Source organism: Gavia stellata, chromosome 1, assembly GCF_030936135.1.
Source record: "Gavia stellata isolate bGavSte3 chromosome 1, bGavSte3.hap2, whole genome shotgun sequence".
NCBI lineage: Eukaryota > Metazoa > Chordata > Aves > Gaviiformes > Gaviidae > Gavia > Gavia stellata.
The window spans coordinates 66,501,738-66,529,098 of record NC_082594.1 but is presented as its reverse complement, the minus strand read 5'-3'; the positions used below and the strand labels follow the sequence as shown (position 1 = coordinate 66,529,098).

The 27,361-nt window shown below is 37.2% G+C and overlaps 1 protein-coding gene across 1 annotated transcript in view; it reads right to left on the bottom strand.

The window, feature by feature from the left end:
* The window catches only part of ATP11A (ATPase phospholipid transporting 11A), a 135,079-nt gene that overhangs the window by 68,296 nt on the left and 39,422 nt on the right, over positions 1-27,361 (bottom strand). The window contains exon 2 of the mRNA XM_059835712.1: positions 2,687-2,809. Coding sequence (XP_059691695.1) covers positions 2,687-2,809 — 123 coding nt within the window. The remainder of the gene's footprint in view (positions 1-2,686; positions 2,810-27,361) is intronic.

Sequence of the window (27,361 nt, the reverse complement as noted above, 5' to 3'; positions counted from 1 at the left end):
TTCCCATCTTAATTTTGCACATTTGATCAATTTTCAGGAAGCTTACGTCTGTGTTTCCTAAGCTGTGGTAGGTGCCTCTCCAGAGTGTTCATAAGGGAGCTAGTGACAAGGAGAGAGCGAAATGTTAAGAGCTAGCCAGCTTACAGAACCAGAATGAATACAAGTCAAGTCATGACGGCGCTCTACCCAGGCTGTTTGGGATGGAGCATGTGAATAATAGACTTATGTGAAAGAGACAGTACAGGCAAGACAGGATAGAAAGTTCTCATATAAAGACAACTGTCATATAAACTGAGCTTTCATCAGTCTAAGGAGCTGTTCAATATTATAAAGCATTTATAAGAACTCTGTTCCCTCCTGAAATATCACCACTGTATTTACTTTCACAAAGATGACTTAAATAAAATGTGTGAGAAGTTTAGTCAATAAACAGAAAAGTTGAGAAACACTGTATATATAAAAAAAATATTTCCACTAATAATCTTTTTTTCATGGAAAACTGTTTACAGATACAGTTCACAACTAAAGAGTTTAACATTTGAAACATTTAACTAAACACGCTTTATATCCAAATAAAAACATACTGAAGTCTCTTTCCTGAACTACTTGAAATCATACATATTTACTAATTGCTGGCAGGGATCTTCAGCTCAATCCAGGTTTAAGTCATACTTAGAAATCTCACTCTGCAAAACATGGTAACTTGAAACTTCCACTAATTTCATCATCACAGAAAAGATGTCAAACATCTTGCAGAGTTGAGTAGGATGTTTTTACTTAAAACTACCAGGAGCAACTTCAATGGGTTTATTTACATATGTCCTAGATGAGATGTACGAGATGAAAAAGCAAGAAGTGTCACAGGAGTATAAAGATTTGCATAAAATGTATTTACTCTTCAATAATCCAAAAGGCAACACAAATTTATGTGTAGAGCATAGGATTTCCCACTGTACTAGTTTGACTGTATTCCATCTGGATTATTTACTGCATTACCTTTCGAACATTCCGTCTAACTAAAGATGCCTAGATACTATACTGTTTGTTATTATACTGTCTTTGAATGAAGTACAGAAAGAAGGTAGTAAAAATAGTAGTGAAGGAAGGTAGCAAAATACAAAGGTTCACATAAGAAATGAGACACAGTTTGAGAAAAGTGGGGCTTTTATTACAGCTTTGCCATTATACTAATGGATGGCAAATGTTCAGATTCATGAAGGTGAGCACTCAGTTCCTTGAGATCACAATACTAATAAAGTTCTTAAAATGAGTCTGTGGATCTGAGCCACTGTTCAAAAAGAAGTTCTCCCAGTAGAGGAGCTATTCTTTTGAATTCATTATTTCATAATGAATTTTCGTGCCCCTGTATGCGGCATTGGTGAGGCCGCACCTCGAATACTGTGTTCAGTTTTGGGCCCCTCACTACAAGAAGGACATCGAGGTGCTGGAGCATGTCCAGAGAAGGGCAATGAAGCTGGTGAGGGGGCTAGAGAACAAGTCTTAGGAGGAGTGGTTGAAGGAACTGGGGTTGTTTAGCCTGGAGAAGAGGAGGCTCAGGGAAGACCTCATCGCTCTCTACAATTACCTGAAAGGAGGTTGCAGAGAGGTGGGTGTTGGTCTCTTCTCCCGAGTGACAAGCAACAGGACAAGAGGAAATGGCCTCAAGTTGCGCAAGGGGAGGTTTAGACTAGATATTAGGAAAAATTTCTTTACTGAGAGAGTGGTGAGACACTGGAATAAGCTGCCCAGGGAGTGGTGGAGTCACCCTCCCTGGAGGTATTCAAGGAACATGTGGACGAGGCATTGTGGGACACGGTTTAATGGGCATGGTGGTGTTAGCTTGATGGTTGGACTTGATGATCTTACAGGTCTTTTCCAGCCTTAGTGATTCTGTGATAATTGGTTGAAGGTCACGAAGACTAAAATCTAAGCACGTTAAAAACTTGAAGTTCTTGGGATATCAGCCATACAATAGGCTGCAAATGTTCAGTTTTCCACACCATTACAGTACAAACATTTGGCTAAAGCAAGCCAGTCAGTCTAAACAGGTAGAGAATACCAACAACCCAACTGCTCACAGAAAGCTCCTGAAGCTTATGGAAATATTTACTAGTTATAGTGAGGGACAACTGGAAGGTTTCTGAAGCGCACAAATGTATTACAATACCAGAGTTTAAGAATGATTCACTTGTACGTGTATAACAAAGAATATTATTTCTATGGTGTTTTGTCTCTATGAGCTTTTGAAGGGAATGGCACTGTTATTGTGGAGATAGCTTCATTTGTTGAGCACTTACATTGATCATACTATTTCTAGTACTTTGAGGCATTGCTTTAGATTACAAAGAATGCCGTCTTTCCTTGTGAAGATTTTCTTTACTCCAGGGTTGCCGCAAATGAAAATTGCTTTCTTATTCCTTTGTGGAAAAGCACACTATCACTCTAAGACTTCACTATTTACTACAGTAAACATTGGAGAAGTCATTCTATTCCTGTTCATGTTAGAGGCAATTTGGCAATTAGTTTTTGTGGAAGAAACTTGAGATACCTTCATTTTACCTTTGCCAGTCACGGTAAAGGAGAAATATACAGGAAGTATAAAAAGAAAATCTTGAAGGAAATAAATAAACACACAAAGAATAACTTAAGCTGATTTATGTAAATGAATGAAAGAAAATACTACTACCTTTGATGAAACTATTCGGTTATCTGGAAATCTCTGTGGAATGTATGCTTCAGTGCCTGGAGGTGGTTCACGATGCCCGACATAAATAGTCCGACTGTCCACCCAATTCTCTTCTCCAGCACACTACAGGGGAAAAACAGTCATAGTGTCAGTTCACTCAGTATTCCTACAGTAAGTTGAGTCACATCACTGAATTAACTAATAATGTGTCTGATCATCAATAGATACACAGCCATCAGTGCGTGACCCCTCATACTTGTCTGTATAATCTCAAGACCACTAAAACATATTAAACTAAGTCAATTGTCAAAACTCTGCCTTAACTGCACTGCTCTTTCCCTTAAAGTCACAAGCGGAATCCCCCAGGGCTCAGTTTTGGGGCCTGTCGTGTTTAATGTATTTATCAATGATCTGGATGAGGGGATTGAGTGCTCCCTCAGCAAGTTTGCAGACGACACCAAGTTGGGAGGGAGTGTTGATCTGCTGGAAGGTCAGAAGGCTCTGCAGAGGGATCTGGACAGGCTGGATCAATGGGCCGAGGACAACTGTATGAGGTTCAACAAGGCCAAGTGCCACGTCCTGCATTTTGGCCACAACAACCCCAGGCAATGCTACAGGCTTAGGGACTAGTGGCTGGAAAGCTGCCCAGAGGAAAAGGACCTGGGGGTGTTGATTGACAAGCCAGCTGAATATGAGCCAGCAGCGTGCCCAACGGCATCCTGGCCTGTATCAGAAATAGTGTGGCCAGCAGAACCAGGGGAGTGATCGTCCCCCTGTACTGGGCACTGGTGAGGCCACACCTCGAATCCTGTGTTCAGTTTTGGGCCCCTCACTACAAGGAGGACATTGAGTTGCTGGAGCGCGTCCAGAGAAGGGCAATGAAGCTGGTGAGGGGTCTGGAGCACAAGTCTTATGAGGAGCGGCTGAGGGAACTGGGGTTGTTCAGTCTGGAGAAGAGGAGGCTGAGGGCAGACCTTATTGCTCTCTACAACTACCTGAAAGGAGGTTGTAGAGAGGTGGGTGTTGGTCTCTTCTCCCAAGTGACTAGTGACAGGACAAGAGGAAATGGCCTCAAGTTGGACCAGGGGAGGTTTAGATTGGATATTAGGAGAAATTTCTTTACTGAGAGAGTGGTGAGACAGTGGAATAAGCTGCCCAGGGAAGTGTTGGAGTCACCATCACTGGAGGTGTTCAAGGAATGTGTGGACATGGTTTAGTGGGTATGGTGGTGTTGGGTTGATGGTTGGACTTGATGATCTTATAGGTCTTTTCCAACCTTAGTGATTCTGTGAAAAGGGAATCCATAAAAATTACTATTCTGACTTTTTAGTTTTATAATTGAAGAAAGAAAAATGGCTTAAGATTTTCTCAAATTATATATTTAGTAAGTGTTTATGTGGTTGCTACTCATTTTACCACTGAAAAAAAGATCAGTGATAATTAAAATGTTTATATGTATGATAAGTACATCTCATTTTTATGATTAGCCAGCCATAACTTGGTATTTTATTTGCAGCAAAGTGAAACTCTGTGTTCTCTGAAATACTAGTAATAATGATTTTCCCAGACACGAACAAGCTTAGGGACTCTTAGATTGCCAGGAAAGGACCTCAGCTTGTCAACTCAGATCCCTTGCTTTTTAATGAAGGCTGAGTCTGCAAGTAGAAAAAAAAGTAGGTGAGCCAAAGTAAAATGTTCACATGTTTGCATCATGAAACCCCACCACACCTACAGCTTGTCCAAAATTAGCACTTCTATGCTTTCAATTCATTGTAAAAATGTACAAATCACTGTAGAAAAGTATTTACATAAAAATGATTGTTTCTTGGGGGTTTGATTTTTATTTTTTTTTAGAAATATTTTTTAGGGACTTGATTACAAAATGCTCACCCTTTAGTCAACAGTCTTACTAGTTCCCATCTACCATATGAAAAATATTTCTCAAGTACAGAATACATTCCTAATACTTTGTCCTACATAGAGAAGCCCAGGTATCAGCTCTTTTAACATCATCATTAGGTCAAGTCTGGAGTAATTTAAATATTTAAACATGTAATCAATTTAAACTCAAAAACTCTGCTTTATGTTGTAATGATGCATTTACATATACTTCCATTGAGCATATTGGAGGGAAGCTTCTCTTCTGCATCTTCAACAACTACATCTATTTAGTACATTAAATACATCCTGAAAGTGCTTCTGAGCACCAGTGCTTGATTATCTGTCTCTAAGGGTGAACTGTCAGACTGCTACTTAGCAAACTAACACCAAACCAATACCAGGAGCAGTTTGGTAGTTAACACAGCCAAAGCATCACTCCCCGAAGCAGCTGCATGTAGCTGTGCAGTTCTTGACAATAAAAGAGTTTAATCATATAGACATGGTATCTTCTTTTCTAGCTAGTCTTGCTGCTAATAGTTCTGGGCCCATTTACTCTACTAGTACAGACATGGCTAGTAAGTCTAAACTAAAATTTAGTTCTCAAACGTAAAAAAAAATTCACCCTAACAATTCTGTAATTGGTTAATTTCTATATGATTATTCCACTGCCTTAAGTGCAACACATAGGCAAAGAATAAAACTTTCAACATAAATTACTGTTGAAATATATGCATAAAATCTCCCAATACTATGAAAACCTGGAGCAGTGAAGCTTATAAAACAATTATCTATGTGATATGCATGACTTTCAGGGATGGGGGGGCATCAAAAGTATAGAAAGAAAACCTATTGAACTCAGACTATTAATCACGGAATAGCTGAGTAGTCGTGAAGTAAAATGTAAAGGGAGATAAAAGACTTAAAGAAAAGTAACTTCTGCTGTCCCAGACATTTATACTAGAACTAGTTAAAAAGGACCCTAAATCATTACTAATTCTTGCACATTAAAGAAAAATGAAGGCATTATGTTCAGAAGCTACTGAAAGCCGAAATTACAAAACTAGGCATACAACTAAAAATAAAGTTAAAACTAAAGTTTTTCTTAGCCATTTTAATGTTATTCAATATTCAGTAATTTGAAAGAGTCAAATATTATACAAAGACAAGCTACTTATAAAGGAAGTAAAAGTGACAGCCACTCATAAGGCACACCAATGGCCTAGTCACAGCTTATGCTAAACTCCGTACCTATCCCTGACTCAGTGGGAGCGCACATACAACATTTCTCACACATCAGACCCCTCCAGTGTGGACCTGAAATTAGGATGTGGGTTAGTTTAAAAATTACACTGATTTTCCAACCAGACAACTCCTCCCATATCACTGATTGGACTCATCACAACCCAAAACGCAAACTGCTATTCAGCCCACTTCTGAAGACCAGGCAGGATTCTTTCAGCAAGCCAAAATATCTTGGAAGGAAGTAAAGCAATGAAAATGTTTCCATATTCCACCTTCCTTCTATGCCAAGAAGAAAACGTGGTGTCTTTTATCATTTTATTGGAACATAATATATTTTACCTTGTCAGTGCACTTGAATGTACAATGTACACAAATGATTTACTGACACTTGTGCCAAGGAATACTCCTAAAAATGCAGAAGAGTGTAACATATTCCTGAGTAGCAGATTAAATTGTACACTGTTTATTAATTTTTCATTAGGAAGGACATTCCAGACATAAAAGCAACACGAAGATTACTCCTGATACCGTTAAGCGCCTGAGTTCAGAGACTATTGCATAAAGGGCTAATGGGAATTCAACACATGAATCTTTGAATATCAAGAAGAAATCCCTCGGCTTCTCCTTCCCTCTACACAGGCCCAGCCTGACAATTTGTCTCTTATATTTCTTATTAACTGATTATTCAGTACAACCACAAGGAAACTCACTTGCATGAAGCAGAAAAAGATGCGTTTAGGAAAACAGCACTGTAAGTCAGGACACATGCCACTTAGAGAAATCAAAACACACGAACTGAACATCTGGTAGTGCTAGCCTACAAAGTCAAACACATTCATCCAGCAATTCTTTTAATGTTCAGGGTATTGCACATGAGAGATCATTTACAGAATGACACCAAGGTAAGTGAAAAAAGCAATCTGATGCTGCTGCCAGACCAGTGAACTGTATTAACTTTTTTCCAAGTTCTATTACTTAAGCCCATTAAGGATATGTCCAAGAAACCATAAATAAACCTTAGCATTATCTGCTTCTATTTATAGTATAAAGCTCAATGTACTGAGACCTAGTTTCATTGGCACATCAATGAAGCAGCATTACTTGGCTTTTACTCTTTCAAGCAGGGTCAGCAATACAGAAAGAAAGGCCTAGCAAAAGACTAAGTCATCCTTACGTAACACTAAATAGAGCCAGTTAACAGGATTATACTTTAGAGCATGTATCAGTTCAAATATTCATGCAGCTTATTTTCCTGATTTAAGAATCAAACTGAAACTAGCTTGAGATTCACCTTCATGCTGCTCTGCTAGTTTTTATTTAAATTTAATTTAAACAAAAATACATTATCTGAAAAGACAAGGGGGTTAGTATTCAACAGGGGACAGCAAAAGGATGATAAGAAGATGCTAGCAGTAGCTCCTGGAAAAGTAACTGACCTTGAAAGATACCAAGTCTTTCCAAGTATTTTTAGCAAACAGATTTGATTTATGTTTGGGAAATCAATAGAAACACTAAATGACATTTCCTGACTCTCCACCTGAACTAGTAATTTGGGCATAATCAGTAACAACAATCTTAGGTTCAAAATTATATTCTCTCTCTGAATAATGTAAACACAAACACTACTAAAATAAGATAATATGCATTAAATACGGCTGAAAACTCAGCTAAAATCTGCCCTGGCCAGGCTGTAAGTACACTTTGTTGAACTATAGCCTCTCCTACTTTTTTGCCAAATGCTTTTTCAGAGAGTCATAAATGGACAGTACACTCTAAGCACAGATTTGACAGCAATGAATTCCCAGCATCAGCTATAGCCTTGTTTGCCCAGGCTGTAACTCAAGTTCTTTCACACAGAAATACTTTACTCTCGTAGAGGCAGGCTTTGGCGACACCCTGGTGTTTCAATAAAACACTACTATTTGATTTGAATAAAGCAATTAGCACCATTGTTAAAACTGCACACCAAACACATAGCTGCTCAATCACTTTGGAGTTTTAGGGTAACAGATACTGACAAGCTATTATCACTCAACATCTATATGAAGAAGTAAAGGTGCCCAGTGTGGAAAAAACTTCTGCATGTAGAATATTTTGCTCATATCTAATTGGAAACGTTGCAACAGCTCTGCACTAAAAAAGGCCCTCAGTTTCTAATTTTTATTTAGTCGAAAGAAACAACTTCAGTATCTCAGGAAGCTGTAATTCACTGAAGTGAAAAAAAGGAACTCATTTTCCTCTCTAGTATCTTAAGCAAACTATCCTCTTTATTTATCATACACTATTTACCAAACCATGAGATCATATAATCTCATCTTTGTCTTCATTTCTCAAATGTACTAAGTACCTGCTCTTGACTCAGTACTATTCTGCAGGTAAATGTGCAGCCATCTCCCTATGCAAACAATAACACAGTGTGCAAATTTTTACTTAACCTTTCCAAATCCAGTCATATCCACTGTCCTTTTAAGGTAGATCAGATCTATAAATCATAAAAAGCAGAGCCCTTCTAAAGAGATTAAAAAAAAAAAATCTACATTTCCTGTAATTGCTAGCCAGTAAGAGAGATTAAGAATTGAAATAGTCCACTTTGCAAAAAAAAAAAAAAATCTCATGAATTTACACATATTTCTTTGTGGAGATAAAGGGGGAAATTCTCATGCACTTAAGGCATCTTAGTACGATTTTTAAATGTTACGCAAACTCACTAAGTCCTGTACAGAGCACTTAAGATTTACATTTTGTTCACAGCATTGTATCAGCGCTCCATATGAATGAACCAAGTTCAGAATGAAGAGTAAATATATCTTTAAAAGCTGTTAAGATTGTTTTTATATATTTCATATGAATACAGAATGGCACAGAAAATAATTCAAACATACAATTACCAGATAAATTCCCTATCAGCTTTTATAATCCAAAAAAGAACTACCTCAATATTATGTACCGTAAACAGAAAGTAAATTATTTAATGCACCTATAAGCCATATGGACATGTGGCACTAAACCACTAATTTAATGCAATACCAAAATGCAGCACTTCAGAGGCAACCACAATAAAACCAGAACAACTCACCCCCAGAAACTCCTGTGACTAATTAACACATTTCCTATGGCAGATATGTCACTGTCATGAGATCTATTGCCTTATAGTGTTGCTACAGAATATTTACCACTGCATTTCTTTTCAGCAAATGCATTTTACATCCTTGTATGGTGATTTTCATCAGAAATAGCATTTGAAAATAAAACTCTCTAATACAATTGCCTACAAATCACACAACATTGGATGTAAGTATATGCAGAGGGAGAAGAAAGAGAAGATAATAAACAGTCTTTTACTTCAAATAGGTTATTTTATGAATCTCAGGTAAAGGATGTGATTAGAAGCAAAGCCAGCTATATCTTAACTACAGAAAATGGTGCTAGGTCCACAAGTAAATTTCCTGACCAAGCCACACCTGTATTATTTGGTGGATTTTGGTTTTCTGATCCTTCTTTCCATCTCCTGCAAGATGTGCATACAGGCAGAAGGGGAAATGGCTTCATAGCAATAGGCTGCATAAAGTTATGTTAAATTGCTTGAAGTTGGAAACAGGAAATGCAGAAATATGGCAATGGAATACTATAAAAGCTCTGTAATTCACAGTGGTTTGAACAAACATTCTGACATAATAGCAAATATTCCAGTTTCTGTAAAATACCTAACATTCCTGTATGTGAACTTAATATAAATTTATCTCAGCCTTCCAATTCATGCCTCCTTGAGCACTGTACTTAGAACAAAAGGTTTCTGAAGCTATCCTAATACAGCTATATTCCAATCAAGTCACATCAGTTTGCACAGGGGCATTCTAATGTAACACTTTGTAAACAGTCCAATTCTCCTTTCTAATTTCCAGTTTGGAGCATCACCTTTAACTGAATTCCACGTACTCTATACTTGAGTGATTGAATCATTCAACTTCATGGATGACAAGTCCAGTTCCTCTTAAGAGTTACAGTAATTCTTTGTTTCAAATACATAACAACTAACCCAAGTTAATCAAGCTAGATTAAGATCTTTCATAAAGTCAATTTAAACTCCAAATATTGCTGACATACTGGCACATTGGGTACAGCTATTCCTGATGTTTGTCCTTTCTTTTCAAGAGAAAGAATCTTGTTTAGTTTCCCTGTCGATTCCTATGCAAAGCAGCAACAAAGTGATACAGGTAAGTGTCTCCTATTCCTTTCACACATGCAATCTTCAATTTCAGGGAATCACTGGGATGATGGTAAAAAGGTAGATCTGTAAAATATGTGAATTACTGGACAGCTGGAAAAAATCTTTTGCTTAATTTCTTTTCCTTCCTCCCACGGTACTGGTTCTGACACATTTTGCCCCTTGCTGCCAGGGGGACAAGGAGACTGTGCCTCCTTGCATGTCTCCCCAGCCCCAGTCACGAAGAACTGCTACATGGAAATCCTTTCAAGGCTGTCTCACTTGAAATTAGAAAGGCAGATGAGAAACAAACTACACGGCAAGTAGAAGTGCTGAGAGAAGCTAGAAGGGAAAGTGTCACGCAAGACATATTTGGCAGCCTTAGCACTTAAATTAATTATAAATCAAGTTTATATCTAAGTAGCTCCAGACCAACAGCTGAAATTCAGGTTTGTGGAGAAAATTTACAGCTTCCTTAGGTGCTTACAAAAGCCGCAAAACAACAAGAGCAATTGTATTTCTTGCAAGGCAACTAAACGCCACTAAGATTTGCATGCAGTGCCAGCCAAACTCAGACTTTTAAAGAGAGATACTTTTAAAGAGAGCTGCACAGATACTTCAGAATGCAGGGGCTTTATACTCTCTCAGTTGCCAGGAAATACTTCTATTAGCAATAATACATCAAGAAACATTCTGAAGAGATCAAAATTTTCAGGTCAGAAAATTAATTGACATTTTTAAAAATATTATTTTTACAGATACTAAAGAAACAGGATGGAGCAAGGCAAACTGCAGATTGTTTTCATTCATTCAGAAGTAATAAAAACACAGATACACCATACTATTTGTTTTCTTTTATATGAAGATACTAAGTGATTAAGAAAAAGCAAGCAAAAATAGCTGCTGTAAACCTTTTCAAAATCACAAGTTAAAGCACATGGGGACAATATGCATTGGCAAGATTGATAAGATCAGATGCAACTAAAAGTCATTCCTAATTAGAGGAGCTTCAGGTTATTCAAAGGGGACATACTCTAAAAATATGCTTTAAATCTAGAGCAGTAAATTACTCTACCATCAGCCTTCACATGGACATGATCAGAACTGGCCAGAGTGACAACACATTCTACAGAGATTTTCGCAAACAATGAACCTAATATTCAATTTATTTGCCTATCTTCTGTTCACTTTCAGAAGTGCTGCTCTTCTTTAAGCATGCACTAAACAAAAATCTCTATTTTTCTACTATACCTACCCCACCTGCAATATGGTGGCAGTCTTGCCAGACCCTCAGGCCAACATCATGCTATGACTACACCTAAATGAAAAAAGCAAGGGCAAGAGTCAGATTTCTGTCCTGCATTCCAGAACAAAGACAATTAAAACATACGGGCTTTCATATGCTTCTTTACTCGTAGTACAAGGGCTGTCAAAATGTCTCATCTATATGTTAGCCAGTTGCTAAATTGTTTAGGTGAGCTACAGACAAAAAAAAAGTTAACTATTGCACTCTACAGCCTACCGACACACAGCTGAGCAGGAGACGTCTCTATTCCTACTTTCACTAGAGAAATACAATGCAGTTTTCCCACCAAGAAAGCATCTTCCTTCTTTCTTGTTAACCCTTGTCATCATGTTTAAATCTGTAACACGAGTTCACTGCAAGTAGTAACTACCCACTGTCCTGATGGTCAGTTCTTGTTAGAATTTAAAAGGATTTTCATTCTTAACTGGATACAGAGCTAGTGAAACTATGATTCTGGTGGAGAAAAGGAGGGGCTTTCTTTGTGATATCGTCTTCTAAAAAGCCTAACAATTTGTAAAATGCTGGTCTTGCAGGCCACTGACTCAGTGGCCAAAGAACATCCAAACGTTGTTACATGAACTGTTCCATCAATAATAATCAAGGGCTTTAGTCCTTATGTTACATATTTGTACCGGAGATTCACCAAAATATTTATTGTAAACTCATTGATATCTCTCATATATATATATATATCTTTACATATTTATCTATTTATACTTAGGTGATACTGAACTACAGTTTCTTAATGAACAGTGACTTACTATTTAACACTTTTTGGGGTTTTTTTGCTACACAAAGACTAATTAAAAAAAATAAGCTTCCCAGTGTTATGTCTGTAGCTATGCTACCACACATACTTGAGGTCAGTCTGCAACCTTATCAGAAGCAAATACACCAAGAAAAATGAGCTTGAAAAACTAACACATGGGTACTGCAGAAAGTGGTACAACTAATGTAGTTACCACCTGTTAGTCTTCCACACCTATACGGAAAAACCTAAATCCTCAGCAAAATTAGGGGGTGTCATGTTTTGACAGTTTTTCAAATGAAGGTCTTGCTCACTTACTCCAGTCCCCAACTTATTCCCCGTGACTAAGGCCAGACTGTATTGGTCTACAGAACTACTCACAGAAGTGAACAGGTATGGTATAAATGACACACTTTCCCTGCATTACTGGTAAATTTATGAGCAGCCTGGAAGCCCTGACATTAGCCAAAATGACAATATTAATAGCCAAATTTCTACTATTAGTAATTATCTTTTGCCATATGCCCTGCAATGTAACCTGCAAACTATATAACTCTCTTTTATATGTAATTGATTTGAGAGCTATTTAAGAAGTCACATCATAATCCCAGCAAACCTATACTTCATCTTGAAGAAACCTTGTATTTATAGTTTAAAAATAACTTGGCTGTTCAGAATCACTGATTAGTTATATATCATTAGAAGCTACCTAGTATTTTCCTTCACCTCCTTACTTTTTACGGCGCACCAGCACCAAATCCCATGTTATGCAAATTCAGTTTGGTGAACACCAATACAGACACACACACTTTGATAGGAGAAGGGACCCTAACTACAGATAGTTATAAAGGTTAATGAAACATCTACTTGGAGCTATTTGAAAAACTTACTTTCAACAAACTTCAAACTCTTACACAATTATACAATAATATTCCAGTACAGCTCTGGCACACTGAAGGAATATAAAGTATTAATTATTGCTTCTTCCAACACTGCAAAGCAATACCATACGTTGATGTATTTGAGGGAAAAGGCCATGTGCCAATTCAAGTAAGAGCTCACAAATTTTATTTTACAGTTTTACCTACTATCATACAGGTGTTGCTGATGAAATATCACACTCGATCCCCATGCATAATAGTGATGATCTTTTAAATCTTCCAAAAGTAGCAGGCATCAGGATCATAAATTTGACTTCAGATAAAATCTCTACTGATGAAATCCAAGAGTTTTAAACTTATAAAATGGCATGAAGGACATTCATCACCTTTAGGCGTTATGTCTGGAGCATGAGTAAACCTACTCATGATGCATAAAAAGCTTTATGACACCAATAACCACAAGATTTTTGAATCCCTTTTGTTTGCACTGCACTTGAGGAACGTGAATTCCACAAGGATTAAATATTATTTGACATTTCCTTTGATGTACTGAGCTTTTAAATATTTACTTTTACTCTCAAAGAACAGATTAAAGGACTTGCAACTGAACAACACGAAGTACAATAAATATTTCACAACTTCTTATGTTTACAAACATCAAAAGATTTATTTCAAGAACAAACACTTCTACAGTAACCAGTCAAATATTTATAAAAGTAAACTCTAACAGTATTTGCTACTATTAGTTGTATTTTAAAAGTTAGCTATTCATACAGGTGATTATTTTTTACATTACAGCTATTTCCTTTGTCATATATGGTCTCAGGAAAATGTAAGCAACATTTAAAAAAATTAGTCACAATACAAAATAAACAAATGAAATTAAGTTGACTAGTCAGTTAGAAGCTAGTGCCAGCTGCTATTAAAAAAAAAATCTAAAAAGTCCATTATACAAATAATTAAATAGAAAATTTCAGAAATCAAAATAGCCAATGCTTAGTAGTCAAAACTGTGACAAGAAAGTTCTGTAACGAAACTATACGGTAACTAAATTCAGAGAAACTCCAATACCTAACTAATCACAGAACAAGACAGGACACTGGAAATCAAGGACAGACTTTCGGTTTTTACCATCTTAAAAAGTTCAGTGAAGACTGGGTGAAGTCTAAACCAAAATATCATTGATAACTCAGAGGGAACTTCTCCTGATATCACAAAGATGAGGAACACTTAAATAAAATACTCTTTTTTCCAACATATATTCAGTGACCTGTAAGGCACTAGAATTTGATCCACAATGACTGGCCATCCTGAGTAGGCATTCCATACATGTAAAATATTACTAGTAAAAGCATTAATGATAGCCAGGGAACTCACAGTAAGGTCAACAAGGTATGCCCAACACATATGAAGTCAAGTTCCAGTATACTCAGTACAGTGTCAATGACCACCTCTTGATCAAACATAGAGGATGTACAAATGATTTTATTTTAGTAAAAACTGTAGCTACTTTGCACTTTAAAATGCAAGTCACACACTCCAGCATTTATCTATACCTCAGCAAGCAAGGTCCTAAATAATCCTATGAGACTGGTATCAGTGTAACTAGAGAATGTAGGGAACATGCATTTGAAAGCTTTTGATGCTCCATGTACCTCCTTTTATTTATATGTGGAAGAAGTGTCCACATTCCACTTCAATATATCAGCACTGTTCTGTGTCCTTCATGCAGGAAAGCAAAGATGTTTTTAAAGAAAGATTTTTCTACCAAGTCTAGAACTGTACTGTACACTGAGATTAATATATTCTGAGCTGCAATGATTTTTATAACAAAGGCAAAGGAGGCTATGTAGCTTTGTCTGGGATGAGACGATAAGTGTAATCTCAGCCTCCACACATCTGCCATTCAGTGATACAGAAAAGGTTAAACAACCTTTTTATGTTGCGGGTTTCTATTCAGCAGCAAAAGCATACATAAAAACACAAGAGAAGGCATCTACTTCCAGGCTTTGATTTACTGCTCTGATTTCTTTGATGGGGGGAGGGATGAAGGTGAGTAGTTATAATATATCACACAACCCCTAAAAACAGCTTGTGATGGGATAGTCTCTTTTTGCCATAAAACTCTCAGGACTCTAGCGATCTAAAAAAATTCCCCCCTTTTTTCCCTAGACAAACATACCCCACAGCATTAACTCACATCTTTTAGGAGTTGGTGAACTACTGCCTAAGGAAATGTTTCTCAGACTTTGAAGGCTTATCTGCCATCCCTTCCCTTTGTCAACAACAAGCAAACAAAAAACAAGGAAAAATCGAAACATATTTTTTTTTCTCAATAGAAGACTACAAAGGAAACCAACATTAGCCAAGAGTAGCTTACAGAAGGTTGACAGTCTCCCATACCTGACGTATTGGGAACCCCTACAGTAAGTAAACTCCTAGTACAAAGTACATGCTAGCAGGAAACGCCTTTATTTGGCGAACTTGAAAGAGCATGTATGTACTTGAGGACCCTGCAGACCCTACAGGCCCTTCAAGAACCAAGTTGAGAGTATCAGGCTTGTGGATAGCCCCTATGACAGATTATCTTAGGGAAAAAAAAACACCCCAATTCATCTTTAAATAGAAGGAGGATACCTGAAAGGTGTTACTTCAACTGAACAAGTATCAAAAAACCTTGAATCCAGAATCATCAGGATTATTTTTTTTAATCTGCTGTGTATGACACGCTAAAGAACCTATGAAGTGAAACAGCTAGGTAATCATAAAAAGGGAAAAATATTTTATGTTTTTTCATTTCGCAACATTCTGTTCTATTTAAAATGTAAACACGTATTTAAGAAATGGAGTTATTACATCAGCAAAGAAAATATTTAATAGATTCTTTCTTAGTCCTTTCTTAGTGTTATCTTTTTGAAAACAGTCCAATAGACAGATTTTCTTTTTAAAGATTTAGCTTTTATGCTCAATAAAACACATCTATTCCAAGAAAACAGTGTGCCCACACACACACATTTGTCTCTTCCTGTTTGACTAGGAATTCCTGGAACCAGTCCAAGGAAGAAGAAAAAAAAAAAACCAAAACCTGCAAATCCTCAGTTGCTGCAAAATTGGGCTAGGAAAAGCAATGAGAAATTCTGAACTACCTTGTCATGCTATTTTTTTATATCCCTGCGTCCAGGAAATAAATGAAGTTTAAAGTGAATATCCAATACTCTTATTATACTGTAACATATATTCCAAATATTGCTTATTGGGAAAATACATGACCATAACAATTCCGTACTTTTATTCACACTTCCATATTCATAGATCTTCTGAAATGATTACAGATTTACTGAGCAATATGATCTAACTTCAGAGTTCAATCGAACTGTAAAACTGTCTATATTCTGAGCAGAGGTTTGGACCAAACAACTTCCACAGGTAAGTTTAATTACTTGCATAAACTGCCATACAAATGTCTACAATTCAGTCATTTTAGGAGAGGCAATTTTATGCTATGTCTAAAGCCAGCTAACATGAGTTTACTGACTACCAGGCCAATTTCAGTAACAACTGTGTTGGTAAACACAAACCTAAGCATTCAAGACAGGCAATTCTATCAGGTAATTTTTTTACCTTAAGCCTTTAAGAACATTGAAAGCCAAAGGCAAAACCCAAATCAAGTCAGAAATCATTGTTCTAGACTCATTTTTGTTCCCCCCAAAATGCAGTAAAATAACAGGAGATCCTACAAATCCTACTTCAGCCATACCACAAATATATACTCACAATGAATGAGGCATGTTTGGCTCCTGCAGAGGAGCAAGCATATTAGCGGTTTTGTAAAGCCTGCATGTTTCCAAATGGTTTTGACTACACGCTGCACACTTCAGAACATGTATCCTACAGGCAGGATCAGCTGTCCTGCAGGCAGAAAAGATAGGGCAAGATACCAAAATCATAGTGCCAAAAATAAAACTTCAGGTGATAATGAAACAACAAAGTCAGTACCGAGCCCGCGATCGGGACGGTTTTTTCCGAGATGAATAACTCAATAACAACCAGTTTGTTATTAAGCAGGCATTCTTTAATACAGCACTGGGGATTTGTCCGCCATGAATGCTCCAACGGGTTAGCAAAGCACCTCAGTTCATATACAGAAAGATCATACATATTCAGATTTCTAAAAAGGGCGGTCTTATGTGGATGAGTTCCCGGAATTCATTTGCATAGTCCAAGCATGAGCAGTAAAATTAGGGTTAGGGTCTTTTCACCCTCCGGTGGTCGTTCATAGTCTTCCTCACACTGTCTGCTAGTTGAACTTCAGGCTTCCTTTGTCCATACATGGTCACGGAATTGGCTCATCCATCCTTTGGCCTCGGAATTTTACAAAAAGGTCAGTTTGAACTAGTCCTTTAGCACTTATCTGGACACAAACGTCCTGAGTCCGTTATCAATGATATACTCAGGAGGCATAACGAGCTACCTCAAGGCCCATTTGATCTTGTCAGGAAGGGAGTTACAAGTCTTGAAACATCCTATTATCAACTCTGCTCAGCAAGTAACTAAAACTATGCAAGTAAAGCTTTTATGTGTCACAGTAGGGTCTCAGCCAGGGACCGTCAGTGATTCAACAGCCCAAGGAGTCTTACTACAAATTAGACAACTAATCCTTGGCAGTGCCCTGGTCGGTAGTACAATGTCTTACTGGAGTTACTTCTGTCTACTTCCTAATACTTTCCTCCTCCCCCCTCCCCCCAAAAAAAATTTAATCCATAAATGAGAGGTAATTTCAGAAGGGGAAAGTCATTTACTTCTGCCTTCTAGAAAGAATTACTCTTTCTTGGTTTTTGGAAGCATTCTATTGGACAATTCCTTGGAAATAAAATAGAACTACATTTAGTAAATGCAGATGGGAATAGCAGGCACAGATCCTGACTTGAATTCTCTTTGGAGGCATAGTACAAACAAAAAAGAAACTCACCATTTTGTGTTATAAATATGCAGCTATGACTAAAACCAAGGAAAGCAGAAAGTTATTTCACAATTATTTTACTTTTTAGAATATGACTGCATCTGAGGCCTTGCCACAGCAGCAGTATCAGTTACCATATCCAACAATCATGCCCCTGGAAGTGGATAGCTACTGTAAGTCTAGTGCAGAGAAAGAACATGAGTCTACCAGTTACCCTGTTTATTTTTTTCCAGTACACATGGCTCCTAAGGGGTTAATTATACATTATAAGTTGAATTCAAGTGGAGTAAGTATTCTGATTGTAAGAGATAATTACTTACTTTGTTTCTTAATGTAAGCTGATTATGTGCTTATGCAAGAGGCTATCCGGTGGCAGCTGGAACATTTTACTTCAACTGAGCCACTGCCTCTAGTCAATGGGGCACTGTGAGGTGGAAATGGCACTGGACTTGCCTTCCAAGGGTAGGTTAAGTCACATTCACACCAGTTTGATGAGTTCTGGCATGTACAAAGAATAAGGGTATTACTTGGCAAGCTCTATCACAAGTGAATTAAATGTGCTATTGTTTTGAATAAAAAGAACGCTTAAGGAGATGTATTACCGACAATATTCAAATGGTCAAGAACATTGGGGGGGGGGGGGGGGTGTTGTTGTTTTGTGTTTGGTTTTTTTACCAGGGAGGATGTAACATTACAGAAGGAAGAAAACTGACTTCAGTTGCAAACTTGTGGAAACATGACCTCCGGATACTTTTGTAAGGGTACTGACAGAAGTCTATTAAGCAGATAATGGGTTCATCTGCAGGATAATTTTCTACATTTACAAAAAGAGTAATAGGAAAGTACAGAAGCTATGCCAAAATATATTTGCACTTAACATTAACACCTTTTCATTTGGAAGGATTTAAGCCGTACAAAAAAGTCCTATACCTCTAAATAACCTTAATACGCTATAAAAAACATTTTCTGGAGACAAGTCCAGGACGGATTTTGTTTGCAGGCACATGCGCGCACATCCCCCCCCCCCCCCCCCCCCCCATACAGCATCCTCTCTTGACTTACTCTACCTTTGAAATAGAGTTAAAATACCAACCGTCAAAGAACAACTATGATTTCATTTGTATATATCAGTCAACATCTTGAGTGAAAACAAAGCAAAAACTATAAAACCTGGGTAAATCACACATGTTAAATCACCTGTATTAGAACCTGTATCTTCCCTCTCAAATACTCTATAAAAAGACTACAAAATGAAGCCTTAGCACTAGATAAAAGCAAAGGTTTGTCCTTCTAAGAAACAATGCTAACATTGGACTGTTAACAGGGAATGAATACAAAATAAACTGTACGCTTTCAACTTACTCCATGGTGTCACAGTTGAAAGACTTGGAGATACTGTGAAAAGAAGGGCTTGCTATGTCCCACATAAAAGTTACATTGACCTAGTGGCCCTGTAAAAACAGTAGTATTTTTCTTTGAAAGCTGCTTAGATTTCTATAGTAGTAATTATTCTTAAAAGTCACTTTGCTGCAAATCTGTGAACTTAGTATCAAAATTAGCTGGTTTAGAAAACATCTGAATTTTGAGTACTTGTGAAATAACTAATGTTTCACTCAAGATCAACAAAGAATAAAAATACCGTTTCTCTACAACAGCATTATTTATGTCCAATAGATGAAGTGGCTTATTTCAGATCTATTGAAAGTACACAGGGGTTACAACCACATTCTCCATTTTCTCCTTGGGTGCATGGCAGAAAAACCCCCACCGTATCACTCTCAGAGAGAACTCGTCTGCGTTTGCCTAGGGAGCTGAAATAGGATGAACTTAAGAAGAAAGTTTTCTCTTCATGTGTGTGCACAAAGGAAAGCGGGCTAGGCAATGAAGATGGAAGGGACAAGGTATCATGAAGCAATTCATGCTGGAGAACTTGTATCATCTAACAGATACCCATGCCTTCCAATTAATGCTCAAGCAAGTAGTTTTCCCTCCCCTTGTTATCATTTTAAATTATATGCTGCTGACCATTTTAAGGGTGTCCATGCTTCAATACTAGAAGATTAAATACCAGGCAACAACTATATTCTAAATTACTCTTTGAAGTAGGGGCAAGTTGGTGATAGAAGCAGGAGATTAAATAAAGCTGATCAACAGATTATTTTGGGAAACTTAAGTTGTTAAAAAACCCAAATTCATTGCTAACTGATTATCAGGAAACTGGATAAATGGTCCAGAAAGTCCAAATTTGTACTTTATGGTAAGGTGTCCATTAAAATTTACACTTCCTGCAAGACTCTCCCATCACTAGTTTTACTTTCAAGTTAATGAAAGCAATATCAGTATCTCCAATTCTGTGACAAAAGCACATTTTATGTTTTGGTTTTGGTTTGGGGGTTTTGGGGGGTTTTTTGTGTGTGGTTTTGGTTTGTTTTTTTTTTTTAATTAGTTACTCCATCACATCATAGAAGAAAAAAAAATAATCAAGAGTACAGAAACAGAAGAAGGAAAAAATATAAACTTGAATAGCTGGCATAACAAACTAAAGTTTATTGGCTTAGCAGACTGAAGTACTTTCAAGGACAAAAGTTATTTTATATCAAAGCCTGAAACTATTTCACTGCTGAAAACATTTTGAATAGATGAATAGTAAGCATATAAACATGTTATCTTAAAAAAAGAACAAATATTATGAAGATTAATTTTAACTCCCCAGGTATTTAAATCTCACATCATAATACATTAACACAGAACATGTCTAAAAAAATACTCAGATCTGGATTTAAAGATAGCATGTGAATTTTTTTAGTATCATAACTGTGATGCTACTTGCTTTAGGTTATCCATTATATGGAATGTACACTGACTCAACAGCCTGTGGTTACACAGCATGACATATTAGTTTCTATGTTTCTCTCAATCTAATCAGTAAGGTAATCCTTCTAATTCTCAGATGCTATCTTTGGCTTTTTATTGCACTCTCTCCAACTTGTAGACAGACTTCTTACAAGGTAGATACCAGAACAAGGAAGAAATAGCATACTGGTTTTATTCTTAACTGTATAGAAATCTGCTTACTCCTAATGTTTCCATTTTGATGTTACATACTTATTTGAGGTAAGTGTATTATTTATAAATCCTTTTATGCTTTGTTTATACATCTGCACAGATATGAAACTGGACAGATGGGAAAGGATTTTCCTCAAATGTGATGCTAGCTGGAAACCTTATGGGTAAAAACAAAACAAAACCAAACTCCATCTGTTAATAAATATTTTGGTTTCAAGATGAAACTGAGCATTTTTCCCTTTTAATCTCTCACCTTTATTATCAACCTCCTTATTGACATCTCCACTCTGAAAGTCTAGGCATTCCCAAGTATTGTAAAGATTAATGCAGCATTTGATTTGCAAAATATTCAATAGTTAGGAATACTCTCATGATAAAGATATAGTTTTGTCTCATGTCTTGCAAGGTACACAGTCTTGGTGTATGTCAGGTATACCTCAGACGAAAGGGGACAGAGGGGCCACCCACGCTGGTGAGCTTTGCAAGCTCTCCAGTTCAGAGAAAGGGAAATACCTACACTTCATACTTTTTCCTAATTTATTCACAATGGGATTTGCTAAGCAAATTAAACTGAAGACTGACTGGTGAGAGAAGTGAAGAGCCAGCAAGCAGAGGTATATATGGAAGAGGTTAGACCTACTTAATAGGGGGCAGAAAAAAATGCATGTCCCTGGGAAAAATCCTCAAGCTGATAAAAGCTTTGCTATCTGTAAAGACATTAAACTCCCCAATGCTCTCTCTTGTATTCTAGATGATAGGAGCTGTTAAAAAGGGAAAAAAAAAAAAAAAAAAAAAAAACCAAAAAGGGGAAAAGCCCATACAAGTTAAACGGCTTTGGAGAACAAGTAACATGCTAAGGCACTGACCAAAGGAGGACGTGCAACAGGGTAAACCCACCTTAGCATCAGCCTCCAGAGGCTGCAGGCAGGTGGGAAGACAGCAGCCACTCACCATGGCTGTCCTAGGCTGACGACCTGACGGCCACAACCAGGCCAAGCAGCAGGGCTCCTCAGCCTTCAGGAAGGCCCTGTCTGTTAGGCCCTGGTTTTAAGCACAAAAAGAAAGCCAATGCTTGGCTGGACATTTAACGTAGGGCTCCCAAAACGGCAGGCAAAGCATTAGAGGAATGCTGTACCCATGCAGCTGCCATCTTGTGTGACAGAGAGCATGTGCTACTGAAAATCTGACCTGCCACACAGAATGTAACATCACTACAACCAGACTACAAATGAACACAGGAAATAGGTAAAACAGTTCTTGATCTCTGGGGCCACAACAGTGGCTATTGCTGCACAGCATCAAAAAGCTATGACTTCCCAAAATCTGCCAAAACCCTGGCCTCGACCCCGCTACAGGTGATCTCATCCTCACCTGGCAGCCCCGGGCACACACGAATAATGCTGCCATCCAAGAAAATCACCGTTGCCTCACACATGTGACCAATGCCAGCGTACAGGCACATTCATTTCATAAAGCCTCTTTCAGGGAAAAAAAATGGACACAGGAAAACTGCATCTTCAGTACAAAACCGTGGCACATGCTAAAATTCCTACCTGTGACAGTACATCAGCCACTTTAGTGGCTTTCTGTAGCTAATGGCCATATGGTAGCCACTGCCATCACAGCCAAAAGGTCGAGCAACACACAAAACAATCTGCTTATTCCACACCTTGTAAGATGAAGATTAGTATTAGCTAAGAAATCTTCTTAGCCAGATCTCCATAAGATGCTGTGAAAGCAAAAAAAGAATTTCTACAAAAATACAGCACTGGTGAGATTCATGAATTTCAAACTTGATTTACAGGCAGGGAGATCGGAAAGTCATCTACCTGAGAAGGTCCCATCTAGTGAAGTACAAGAATCAAGGAGCAAACCTTTGTCTCCTTGTCAAAAATATTGATTTGCATTGGGGAGGCAGTTTTGTGGAACTATTGTTGCAACAACATCCTACTGTTGAAAGACACTGCAAAGGGTCTTCTCCTTTGCTAATCTGGGCTTCCAAAGACATAGATATTTTTCCCTTTCTGTAGATCCCCTCCCACCTAGTACAGAAATATATGTATTTATTTGGAAAAAAAACCCAGACACATCTTAGCAGAAACAAAAGATGTTTACTTTTTTTAAAGTAATTGTAATGTTGAGCAAAAGTCATACAATGTTTGAAATCACAAATCAGCTAATGGAAAGTAATCATTAATCTTTTCCAAGGCAGCCTTAAATTTGCTGAAATTACTATTTCTAGTCCCTGATAAGACTTCCATCTATGGGACCAAATTTGCTCTCCACTAACTCAGTTTTAACAGAATACATCATTTAGAGTCACACAGAACAATCAAAACACATAATCTAGCCCCATTATTGCTACCTTGTTAGTCTCTCACACTTCTATTAGTATTCTCAGTTCTAAGCTTTCTAAATACTGTGGATCAGTTCACACCACTGAATCAGTTAAACTATCAATACTGTAACAGATAACAGGAAACAATGCAGTCCCCTCTCAGCAACTGAAAAAGGTGATGCCAATACTAAATGTGGCACTGATTTAATCACTATTTCACATGGTAAACCTGGGGAAAAAAAAAAATCAGTAACTACTACTCTTGGAAAGTCTTTTCCTTTAAGTAGAATCACAGTTAAATCAACCAACAATTGGACAATTTGGTTTGGGTTTTTAAAACAACACATTTAACCTGTATTCATGGCCTTTCAAAACTCGATTTAGATTACCTTTGTCTTTTATACTGGTACTCAAATTGCCACAAGCTAATGAACTCCCTAAATTAAAGTTTGAAGGTCTTCTGATACTGCATTTTACTTTAAGTACTATACATCTAACTATGGATAGCATCTTTGATCATCTTGCAAAAATCTTACATCTCTCCCATTTCATATAGACCCAATATTTAGCCAGCTTTCTGTTTTGGTCTCTTCAACATTAGTTAAGTAGTTCCAGAGTCTCTGAAATGAGCACACATCAAAAGATCTAAGAATACTGTTACTCTTTTGAAATCTCTCCAAAAAGGCTATTCCTCTTTTATTTCTAGCTTGTCATTACTGGTTGGTGCCATCTCCTTCAAAAATAAGTAGCACTAAAACCTATTGATTTGAGAAGTTCCACTCCAGGGAGCTCACACTAAATTCAGACAAATGATGAAATTTATTGGATTGTCCCATCACCTTAGTTCAAAAATTCTCTAGGTTACAGAGCAAGGCTAGGCTAAGAAAAGAAATCACCTTGGTGATTCGTTAGAATTAATAAATAAATGAGAAGGCCCATATTAAACACTTTTCCTTCAAGTCACAGCAAGTAGTAGGAATCAATACACATCAACTCTATTGCTTTCAGTATTTTTTCCCATTCTCCTGTACTGAAATAAGAGAACAGATCACAGCTTTTGCTAATTAGCTGTAATTACAACAAATGCTTCCAGTGATGCAAACACGATCAATCTAAAGTTATGCAAGGCTGGTTTAAAAAGTTTATTACTTGTCCAAACCCCAAAATTGAAAAATTGACTACCAGTTGCCCATTTTTGAACATTTTGAAACTCACACCCTCTCCAGACATTTTCCTTTCCCTGCTCAAGCCCCCTAGAAATGTTTAAGCTTTCTCTTTAAACATTCCTAGATAGACATTCAATACCAATACACCAAGATTACAGGTCAGCACTGTGTCTTGTAGGCCAAATACAGTAACATAAAGGCACTTCCACACGCAAGCTCTCTGTTGCTGCTTCTTCCCTTCAGAGAAGTGGAACAGAAAAAAAAGAGCACTTAAAAGGTACTTCAGTTTGCTTTGAATTACACCAATACCCAAGGTAAGATTTTACAGGTGTTTTCTTCAGATCATTTAAACACCAATACTATTTCTAAGCTTTAGTAATTACTGTGACTTGGGCAAACACATGATACCTTTTTTGCCCTAAGAAAAAAACTCACCAATTCCATCATCACTTACATTTGGCTAAATGTACTTTCCTGTGTTTCTCCCACTAGCAGACATAGGCACTCTTTAACAGAAACTGGATATGCAGTGTTGGTTCTTGGCTATAATAATCATTATCAGCCTGGCATTTAAAACAAAAAATAACTTAGTCAGCTGGGCCTGTTACATACATTTCCTTAGCTACATGCAATATAAAACCAAACAGCCAACTAAAGAGAAATTAAGAGTCAAAACAAAACACAAAAAGTACCATATATGCTGAGCAAGCAAACCTCAGAGCAGGATCTAAAGGTTCCTAGATCAGGCTCCGGAGAATTCAAGGGGATCAATTTCCAAAGTCAGACAACCTTCAATATCCAACCTTCAGCATAAACAGAAGTCCAGCGGAAAACAGGAAAGGAGATTGTGTCTGGGGGAAAGGTTATTTGGCCACAGATTTTTACAAACACACAGGTAACCTTATAAATTCAGCAGGTTGTCAGACTTTGCCAAACTAAGTACTATGCTGTCATGCACATCCTGTCTGCTCAATCACTATTTGTACTTAAGGTTTTGATGGTTCTGAAGCACATTAGGCAGATAACATAAACATATTTGAAGTTGACAAAGTGTGGGTTAATTTTTTTCTACATGACGTATCAAGACCTACCATACACAGATGGAAGGATGTGCTAGTTCATGCTTCCATAAGGTCCTTGTATTTGACATGTTACCATAAACCCAGAAAAAAAAAGAGAAAAGCCCAAAACACAAGTAGCCTCAAGCACAGATGAAGTACTTCAGTCTTCTGAAGGTCCTCATGCTTATCAGCATCACTTCTGTCTTCTACTAGGGATCTATATACCACTGGACAAAATTAATTCTGTTATCAATCTTCACTGAGAATTACTGTAAAGCCAGTCAATAACACAGTATTAATTCTCATTCCTTACTGGACAAGAGGTCATCAGAACAACATACATATGTAATGCCATTTCCACAAATCAAACCAGCCTTGACAGCTTTCCACTGCATATCACCAAAAAACAAGCAATGTAACTGATATGATTTTCATGCTGTACCATACCTAAGTCTATAAGCTAAAGCGACAGAATTCAAGTGATTTTAGGATGAATGGTGACTTGGCAACCACTTTCTTTATCACCAAAATCTTCTTTCCACGTACGACACATACCAATCAGCAAAAATACTTTACTCTTGAGGTCAAGTATTTAAGAACTTCAGATACATTACACATCTCAATTCATTTATATGGAATAAAAAAAGACCACATCAACTTCCCTCCCACCCATCATTACTTTTCTCTCCATAACATGGGATCCCTCTTAATTGCGACAATCTTCATTTAAACATGGCATGAAGAAGCAAACAAAAAAGTTGTAGAAGAATAAATGACTCTCACAGTGCGTCTAACCTGTACTGATAGAAAGCAACTTGCATCTCGAATTTCTGGTTTTAATCTTGTGGTGTATATGAATAAATTCCTCCCTCCCTCAACAGTTAAACTACTACTAAGTCCAAAGCAGCAAAAGAGAAGATTTAATTCATAACCAAAAATTTTTACAGTGTAGTAAATTATTTCAATATATATGATGATACTATAGAAAAAGCAATGTTCTTTCTCTGGCAGGCTTTGCCACCATCCCATGCAAATCCATCCTTCACTTGTAAGACTTGTTGTCCACATGACACTTCAATCAGTTGCCTTATAGTTAAAAAGGCACAAGCCCATGTCCTCCCTATTTCAAAATACATGCAGTGTTATTTTATTACATATAGACTATTTCCTAAATATTGCTCCATTTAGAAATATAAAATAATTTTTCCACCCCTTCACTCCATGTTAACACAAACAAAATTAAAATGCTTCATTACAGGACAATGCTAGCTTTTTGTCCTTGGGAAAGCAAAGCACTTGGAATTTCAAACTTCAGTTTCTGTGCTCTGTTACTAATCACATAATAAGAGATTAGAAGTTAACAACGCACTAACTGTTGCAGATAACAAGACTTACTTGTTGGAACAAACAAAATATCTACTAATATTAATGCATAAATCCATAAGAAACATTTGCAAAGGGAGAAAAAGCAATCTATTTATCTGCAAAAGCAAATCACAAATACTGCAGGTCTTGCTCTAGGCATCAGAAAGGAGAACATTTTAATCAGATCATCATATTAAATATAGTGCTACACAGTGTCAAGTTAAAAAAACCCAGGGTCTTAAGTTTCCTGTACAACTTCATTCCTAATTGTGTTCAAAGCAACATGATCTAAGCTGCTATGGTGGGAATTATTCAGGATTATTGTAGAAGAAAAAGCTTTTATTAATAAAAATGGTTCCTCTTTCATGAAGGAAAAATCAAGCCATAGCATAAGCTGTTAAGTCACCCATACCTAATACAATAAGCAGCATCCTCTCATGCAATGTGTCACTTGCTC